The sequence below is a fragment of the Poecilia reticulata genome, chromosome 15 (assembly GCF_904066995.2).
Source record: "Poecilia reticulata chromosome 15, P_reticulata-male-v2, whole genome shotgun sequence".
Classification (NCBI taxonomy): domain Eukaryota; kingdom Metazoa; phylum Chordata; class Actinopteri; order Cyprinodontiformes; family Poeciliidae; genus Poecilia; species Poecilia reticulata.
Window position 1 is genome coordinate 8,725,018 of NC_088844.1, and position 9,582 is coordinate 8,734,599.

General features: G+C 37.1%; 1 protein-coding gene across 1 annotated transcript; it reads right to left on the minus strand.

Moving 5' to 3' along the window:
- Positions 1-400: 400 nt before the first annotated feature.
- On the minus strand, positions 401-7,393 carry malb (mal, T cell differentiation protein (MAL blood group) b). The gene is made up of 4 exons (XM_008428813.3): positions 7,152-7,393; positions 2,289-2,456; positions 2,060-2,191; positions 401-996 (listed from the first exon to the last, which is right to left on the minus strand). The coding sequence occupies exons 1-4, from the start codon at positions 7,242-7,244 to the stop codon at positions 922-924; spliced, it is 468 nt and encodes a 155-aa protein (XP_008427035.2). The 5' UTR covers positions 7,245-7,393; the 3' UTR covers positions 401-921.
- Positions 7,394-9,582: the final 2,189 nt, after the last annotated feature.

Consider the following 9,582-nt stretch of genomic DNA (forward strand, 5'->3'; position numbering starts at 1 on the left):
AATTTTAGACAAGCCATTTTTAGAAAATTATAAATAATAACTATATATTTTTTCATAATTAGATGTCATTTTGGAGCATTTTATTACCTTATGAGAGATGCTATCAAAAACAAGCTTTTTAAATCTAAATGTACCACAGTCATGAACAGTGTAATGGAATGAACTGGATTGATCTGGATTACATTTGGATCAGTTTAGGTTATTTCTGTCTAAATTGCCCTTTGTGTGTGAGTGTGCGTGTGCATGGTTGGTTGTCCTGTTAAATGTTTCATGTGTGTTGCTCTGAAACACATATGAAACATTTATATTTTTGCTTCTTTGTTGGTAAAAAAAAAAAATCTTATGAAAAAAAAAAACATAGATGACTTAACTTTGAAGCAAATGAAAAACAGACACTTGATTTGTTTCGCTTCAATTTTCTATAATTACCTTAAACTTCAGTCATCAACATCAAATCCTTGAAATGTAGAAAAACATTTCTTTTTTCCAATAATGAATGATGAAATGCACTAGTGAAATAGCTTTTTATAATTTCCATAGATCTACAATTATGGCAGTTCACCCAAACTGATTAATTGTTCTATATGCTTTTTAAAACTATATACAGTATTTGCTTGACCACATACAAAAAGACATTTTTTCTCTCCATTTCTAAACTTTATTTCTACATCTCTAAACTGTTTGGTGCCCAGTCCAGAAAGCCTCAACCCAACATAACAGAATGGAGATCAAAAGCTTATTGTGAGCCTATGAACTTTTAGGTTGCTGACAACATTGTAAATGAGAATTTATAAGGTTGGAATAAAAAGATTTGGGTTATTTGTGTTGCCTTTTCATGCACATCCTTTATGTCAAAATGTACATTTCTTTGGTGTGGCGATGACGCTCCGTACTTCTTGCATCACTTCTTTCTGGTTCTCCTCAGAAGTGTTTCCATCGGATGGCGGAGAGGATGGCATGGATGAAGTAGAGGAGTGTGGTCGCAAAGGCAAACACCTTCAAAAGCAAACACAAAACACAAAGGCTAAAGTTAGAGCCAGGAGTGGTGGAAATGCCAAATGTGGTTCTGCATAGGCTGTAAATGAGGCTGTGTTTAAAGGTCAGCATTGGGTCACAGTTTATTTAAAGGGGTTTGAATAAGTCTGACATGACGCCTGTTATGAACATGAAGGAGCTTTTATGAAGGCTTATGACTGTTGTCATTAAGGCAAATAGTGACACTTTTACTGTAAAGTTGTACTAAAACTTGCATTAAAAGTCAATTAAGAGTCAACTTTGCAATAAAAGTGTCATTATTTACTGAATGACACTTCATGACAACAGTTAAACATTCATGAAGACTTATTTATGTCAGTCGCATAAAGTGTTACCCTGTTAACTTATAAATTGAAAGATGCATTTTGTATTTTAGTTCTGTCTGACATTTCATGGTTGATAATCTGAAACATCTAGGTGTGAGGAAAAAAGAAAAAAAAAAACATGAGTAATCAGTAATGTATCAAATATTTTTTCGCAGAAAAACACATGCTGGCTGCTTCTAAAAGTGATGAAACGACGTACATTTCATGCAAAATCAAAACCCTGTTTAGTGTTCCACTGCATCAGGATGACACATGTTGTATTGAAGTTTTTCTGCTCTTACATTGACATCATTTGTTTGGTTTGTTTCTTCTTTTTACATACTACGTTAGATTAAATGACGCTATTTTGCTGTCTCTATGACATTTCAGAAGCACAACATCACTTCCATGGTGTTAGAGGCTTTTGAGATAATAATAAACTGTAAGGTGTCTCAGCGATGTGAAGCTCATATCACAGTTTTTTGTTATGCTCAAATAACTCTGTGACTGTGAATAAACTCTGTTTGCATCAGTACCAGATGAATAGGAAGACGACATTGGAGTTTTATTTGCAGAACATCTACCTGCGCCACAGATATATAACAGAGTTATTGTGGTATAAATACGTGTTCTGGATAAGAATATAATGCAATATACAGCATTTCAGTAAAATCAGGGAGATACTAAACAGTCTGAAAGTAAGAAGATGAACATCTCACCACTGCTGCAATATCAATCTGGTAGAATTGAAAACCAAATGGCAGAACTGATTTTCTCAGCAAAGTAATGTAAGCCAACTCCACTCCCGCACTGAGGTAGAAAATCACTGCCAGGCCATGGTAGACAAAGTCCTGCTCATACAAAATAAATACAGGCTAGTTAGTCTCATTTCTATAATTATGTCTCGTTTTTATTTCGTCTTCGCTTCACGTTGTGTTGTGCTCTTACAGCAGCGGCCCAGCCGGGGCTGCTCTTGTGACAGCCAGCAGCAAACATGATCATCCACAGGAAGGTCATGATGAAGCAGAAGACCGAGACGAACATCACCCACCCCAAAGGGTTCACGGGTTGGATGTGGGTCGACGCCACCAGGATCCACACCAAACCTCCAAACACCTGGACAGAAAGAGATGGGAGAAAGTTTCAACGTGGAACACTCTTTCTCGAAGTGACCCTAAATCTATCTTTGCGGTTTCAGTTTCTGGAATCGGTTCCGAAATGATAGCTTTAGGAGATTTGGGAGTGTTTTTGAAGTAGTAGAAGTAAATTTTGATCAGAAGTTTACACCCACTCATCATCAGCATGGATGCCATATTGGCTTTAGGGTATTTCCATAGTTGAAGAATTATAAATCTACCTCAATGAATTTTAACTTACTTATGACATGTATTCTCTCTTTTTTTTACAGGAAAGTTCATGCATTATTTTGATGTACTTGCTGACTACTCTTCTTGGTAGAATTGGTAGAGTTTGTTTAAATAGGTTGACTTCCATGTACAAATCTGTAAATCCTTTTTTGTAAAGTTGAGGTTAGGACCAAACCTAGAAGATTATTGTGAGCCTGCTTAATCCATTCCAAAAACAGCTTTAATGTGCGTTTGGGATTGTTGTCCTTTTTGGAACAAACACCTGTGTCAAAGTTTCATCATCCCTGATAAAAGGAAATTGGGCAGATTCTTTAGGAACAAATGAAGACTCATAAACTGGAACCTGCTAAAACACCAGTTGTCCTCGTCCACAGCAAAGAGAAATTAACATCAACATGGACTTTTAGGATGCTAATCGAGAAAACAAAATGTCCAACGTCAACTTTAACTTACTAGAAAGAAAACCATTTCTTTGTAGTAAATGTAGTATTTTTAGTTTCATAAGAACAAAGGTTTAATGTGTTGTCATGATAGCACTCTTGAGGAGACAAACCTGAGAACATTGTGGTCAAACATGGTGGCGGTACTATCATGCTAAGGGCATTTCCTAACGGTCAGGTACTGATGCATTGAACACAATTGGTGGAATAATAAAGATGGAGAACTGCCTCCAAATTCCCTAAGATCATATTAAATAATGGTTATGGTCAATGGTTAAAACATGAACACAGATGAGGGGTTTTTCAGGATAAAAATACAAAACCAAGATCACGACTGGTTTTGGGACGGATAAACAAGGCCAACGTTAAGCTTCTAGGATGAGTTTGCAATTGGCCCAGTTGTGAATTTTTGAACTATGCTTAAAACAGTGGCGTGCGGTCAGGGGAGGCAGGTGAGGCAGAGCCTCACCTGTCATCATGGAAAAATAATATATAATAATAAAATCATTTATAAACATATTTCCACCCTGTGGTTTGTACTATAAAGTACCTATTTTTCATTTAATTTAACCAAATCAGATTTTATTTTTCTTCAAAATTGCTGGATTTTTGCATTTTCCCATTCAAATGGTTAGAAGCGAAGCCAGTGAGGCAGCAGCGAGCTGAGCCTCACCTGGGATTGCACAACCTCTCACATAAGCGAAATTTAATTAATTTAGCTGTGTTTTTATTGTCACCAGCTGTGTATATAACGTGTTTCGTGTGCTGAGGAGCGATCAGAAACGCCGGAGAACAGATTCGAGGTGAGGCAGGCAGTTCTCGTGCCTCATTGCTGGGGGCGCTCATGAACCCAGACATTGTGATTCCACAACTGCAGAGTAAGAGACAGTACCAGCGAGCTAACCATACAGTAGCTGCGCTGACACAGAGAGTGAGAAAGACGTGGTTTTGAGTTGTACTTTAACGGTTTCTCCTTTTGCTGTTAAGCACAGCACAAAATTAATAATATCTACATGTCTAAGTTTGACTGAGATAACGGAATCATTCTGCGGCACGGCTAAGCATCACGTGTTAAAGAATAGTCTTTTTGCCTTCCAGCATTGTATGCATGCGTGAAATTTCCTTATGTAAACAATAGCATGCAGCGGTCTAGATTTGTAAATCCAATTATAATTAAGTCGGTGCCTCACCAGGTATGAACCTCACCGCACGTCACTGGCTTAAAACCCGCTGAACTGAGACACACCCAGAACATTTTCAAAATCTTTGCATGACATTTTTTGCGACATGCAAAGAGATTTTCTAAGCAAATGCATGATAGTAAGTGTATATTTATGCTTGAACCTGCATGTCAATTTGATGTTGTTTTAATGAGGGTGACTCCTTCTACCAATATTAACTCACGCACTAGATTCTTGTTTTTACGTTCACTCATTCTGCTTTTTGCAATTCCACCTACGCAAAAATAATATCAAAACAAACCATTAAAAGCCCCAAATAATAGATCCATAACAGTCAATGGGAAACAGTTAAATATCGTGTGAAAAGGAGAGAAAAAATACATAAATACTGAGTGGAAATGGTGGCAACACAGTTGGCAAATAATAAATCCGCCGCCTCAGAGACAATCCCTCTCTGACTATTGACTAAGCAAACAGTGGTCTTATTGGAATGTGGGCGGTGTTTAATTTGCTAAGTCATAAATGGCATTACTTGAGTAGCTACAGACTAAACTCTGGAGTTTTCTTTGAGGCCAGTTGTTTTTAAAATAAGGGGATGTGGTTGTAAAACCTAATTCTAGTTTTTTCCAACAGTTAAATAAAAGATGTCGTCTCTAATTTAGTATACATTTATGAACCAAATGTGCTATTATGGAGAGCTAACTGTGACGTCTGTCAGGTTAAGCCGTGAAGTGAATACGGTACATTTCTATGTGTTTTTCTTTATTTACCAACATAATGGCGTGGTTAGTTGGAACAACAGCATTAATAATCCAATTTTAAGCCTAGTGAAGACACAAAAGGACTCTTTTTCTTAACATTCTCAATTTTTTATCAAACAAAAACTTCATTTTTTTCTTACAATACAAAAGGTTATCAAGGTTATTACTTTGTTGATTAACTTTGATAAATGGTTGGTGAATCTATAGGACTTTATTACCTGGCTTAACTGTATGAAACTAAAATGAAGAGTTTTTTCCCCCATTATTGCTAAACACATGCTCCAACAAATCATTTTTGTTTAAAATATACATTTTAGATGCAGCATTTCAAATTACCCTCAAAATGTATAGATGGAGCAGTCAGAGTTCAAACTACTAACCCATTTTCATGGTCAGTCAAGACAAATGTTCAGTTTAGGACCCAGGCATGGTGGTACATGCATATTTTCCTTCCTGTGTGTCTTCTTAACTATTACTGCAAATTTACCTTAAACCTGTTTACCACTAGTGTCTGTTGATGCATATTTAACACATACAATGACTTGCATCATAAACATTGTATCACAACACGATCGAACATTGTAAAACTATCGCAGTACGACAACAGTAATAGAAAAGGAGACAAACAATAAAGGGAATTGAAAACTCCAGAGTGAAGCAGTTGCAGCTGAGCCATCCACCACACCCTTCATGTCTGCGTGCCCATCCCATTGTATTCGCCCTTATATTTGCTCAAAAACCACTTTTAAAGCAATTTGCTATTGATTAGTCATAGGTCACTGCACTTTTTTTAATCTACTGAGACTCCGGCAGGCTCATTCGTTACGGTTTTTATAGGTTTTTGTAGTTAATCTTTAGCCTCAGTGGCTCAAACACAATTATACAGCTGTATGCCGAACTGAAATGACTAAAATGTCCAAGAAAATGAATGACTGGAGGAAAATGTTGCCCTCCCTCTTCCAGATAAGATAAGATAAGATAAGATAAGATAAGATAAGATAAGATAAGATAAGATAAGATAAGATAAGATAAGATAAGATAAGATAAGATAAGATAAGATAAGATAAAATAAGATAAGACAGAAACTCTGTGTGGCTTTAATACTCAAAAACTCAAACATTTGATCTGAACTGGATCTGATGTGTTTGGATTATAATGTAAACATAATTTGATCATAATTTAATTGAATAGGATTAAAGTTTCATGAAGTTGGCTGTTTTTGCATAAAATTGATGTTACTTTGTCACAGTGTTAAAAGGCAGAATTAAATTGTGAACTGCCTGCTCAAACACTCAAACGACTTTCTCAGAAATGATTATTTCTGCTTACAATAATTTGTTGTTCCCATACAAGTTTGACTAAACCTCCAATTTGGATACAACTTCCACGCACTAAAACTTGCAGCAGGTATTTTTCCAGGCCTTATGAGAGTGATTTATATTTTTTTACTTATTTTTTCCAGAGTCAGAGAGGTTACCACATTCTCCCTTAGATTGGTAACAGAGACACAATGTGACTGAAATATGAGAGGTGAACGTATGTATGTAGGCGCTCCTCCCACATTAGAAATGTTTCATTGTGTTCTTTTATTTCCCCCTCAAAACGTGTGAAGCTTTTAATCCAGATGATCTGGAACCTTTGCGTTTATTAACAATGGGTTTAATTCGAGTCTTTATTCGTGACAAATAAGACATATTTAACAAAATATGATGTAGTTTAGGAATTAGTTTGGAGAAAATGTGCTTTATTACATTCAAACGGTACTCTCAAGAGTTCTGTCTTATCGCTTTCTTTTGCGTAAATTAACACATTTATTGATGTAGCATCATTTAGATTAATACAAATATGTGTTAAAAAATTGTTTGTCTCTATATGTTTGCCTTTTGGACTGGACCCTAAAGCCAATGTGAACATAAAAGTAACATTTGGAATAATTTTTATTGAAATATGGGGAAGGAATTTTGAATTTCTTCTCTAATAGGGCATAAAAGAGTATCCAAAAAGGACAAAATCTTCAAAAACTGACTTAAAATAATAATAATAATAATAATGTCCCACTCACCAGTTCTGGCAGATAAAATATATCTGGGGCTGTGGTGCATATCTCCATTCCACTGGGCAGCATCCCCATGGACTGAGCTGTGGTAGCAGCCATCTCTCCCTGCTTCTTCAGTGAACGACTCTGGGCTCCTCTGAACTAACGGGGAAGCAGCAGGTGTAACCGAACCTTATACCTAAGCCAGCTTCAGCAGACAAACCCGTTCTGCTATTGTGTGTGTGTGTGGGGTGTGTGTGAGTGTGGGATCCTTTCCCACAACAGCTCATCGTTGTTGGGCAAATCCAGACACACCCTCCTCACAAGCACCCAGCCCGCTCCCTGGTTTACCGGGAGCTGGTGGTGTGTGACGGGTCTTTTGAAACATCGACAGGAGGAATGTCGTGACCCGAGGCAGCAAGGCAGAGACGCTGTGACTAACGGCGCTGTTGAGTAAAGAAACAGCTGAATGCGTCTTCGGTGGCCCTCGCTGGTCTCTCTGCGGCCCTGTGTTTGTACTGCACACACTCACTTTTCAACAAGTTTTCCTTCAGAATAAAAGGGCTTTCCGGGAGCGAGCACGTTTAATTGTCGACCTCTCGCACAAAAGGCTTTATTTGGTGATAACATGAGTCAAGGTTTATATATCAATAATAAATCACATGACTATCCCCAATGAAATGACTAAGTGGCATTGAGCACATGTACGCTCTGAAGTCTTTGTTATAACCTTGTTTGTATTTGATAAACTCAAATCAAGGTAAGGCTGGCTGACCAGGTGTGAGGGTTCTTGCATAAACCAGCCAGAGAGACGCTGAATGGAATCCAAAAATAATCTTAATTTATTACAAAAAGGTGTGCTCCAATTACAGGGGGGTCACACTCTTAAGCCTCCCTGGTAAGGTCTATTCAGGGGTCCTGGAGAGGAGGGTCCGTCGGATAGTCGAACCTCGAATTCAGGAAGAGCAGTATGGTTTTTGTCCTGGTCGTGGAACACTGGACCAGCTCTACACCCTCAGCGGGGTCCTGGAGGGTGCATGGGAGTTCGCCCAGCCAGTCTACAAGTGTTTTGTGGACTTGGAATTAAACATACAAAAACTTAAATACTAATCAATACAACACCAAATCTTTAAATTAAACAAACATTAGAGTGAAACTACCAAACAGAAGAGACATTAAAGAACTGGTCAAATAAAATTAAAGAAAACCAAATTTCCCCGTCCCCTGGCAAACAAATGGAACGACCCTCTGAGGAGGTTTGCCAGCCATATATGGATGTCAATTAGCTGGAGCTCTTCTGTGACCCTCCAGCAGCAGCTCCAAAGGAAACTGGTAACTCAAAAATAAATTAATTAATTTGTTGCTTTTAACAAAAATATAAAGAACTGACAAATAAAGTTAACTAAATGTGTGCACTTCAAATAGTCAACTAAAAAGTCAAGCTAATAAAAATAATTTTCAACAATAAAAATCTAAACTATTCACTAATTAATGTCTAAATTAATATTAAGGATGAACAAAACAAACAGTTACCCTTCAGGTCTGTGTGACAGTAGGGTCAGCTGTCACACCAGGGTAGGAAAATGTTTCAGAATTTTATATCATTTCAGAGAAAATCTGCTTTGTCACTCTGATACAGTAAGATTTTTTAAAGCTAATGGGGTATATGCCAAGAACTAACGTTTTAGCACTTCCGCATTTTTTTGCCACATAGAACGTTTCTGGTGCACAGGCAAAAAAACTGTGCACCGGTTTAACAGTGGATCCTCAGTAGCGGCAGGACTACTAATGATGCTTATATAATTATTCAGACGTCCTGAAACGCTCCAGCAACAACAAAGGATTTAAGCTGGATGTGTCAAAACTTCACAATAACTTGGAAGGTAAGTTAATAAATCGTTTGCATTCACCATAATGCCTCATATGTCTGACGTAGCTAACAGGGGACAAGCTTACAAAGGTGCTATGTAAACGTTAAGTGTTTTGATTATCTGTGCAGTGTGCAATCTACATATAGATATATAACATATAGATCTGTCTATATTGTGTCCAAGCTATCAGTCGAAGCTGAAGTTAGCTTCAGAATGTAGCATCTAATTTGGAAAATAACTAAAGGGCGATTACATTTCATTTTTCACTATCTTGAACTTTTTTAATGTGTTGTACTTTAAAAACAACACCTAGACATTTGAAACCTAACTAGATTATTCTGTGCTAACAGCAGAATAAATAAAACATTTGTGAAACCTTCTAATTGATTTGTGAAATTTGTAAAATGTCAATAATGGATTCCAGAACGCATTAGATCTGAATTATTAATTTGGCATTATTTGTTATTTTAACTTTGCGTTTTCTTTTTTTTTATCTTTATCATAGTTGGAGTTGGACAGTTCTGTTTGATGGCTTCCTGGAGGGAGAGATTGGCTGAGCTAATGTTGCCAACAACTTTTCTCCTGCT

Excerpts from the sequence above, each read along its gene's own strand:
- malb (XM_008428813.3), bottom strand. The coding sequence starts at position 7,244 with ATGGCTGCTACCACAGCTCAGTCCATGGGGATGCTGCCCAGTGGAATG. Across the intron at positions 2,457-7,151 it reads TATTTTATCTGCCAGAACTG|GTGTTTGGAGGTTTGGTGTG; the intron begins GTGAGTGGGACA and ends CTTTCTGTCCAG. Across the intron at positions 997-2,059 it reads AGATTGATATTGCAGCAGTG|GTGTTTGCCTTTGCGACCAC; the intron begins GTGAGATGTTCA and ends TTGCTTTTGAAG.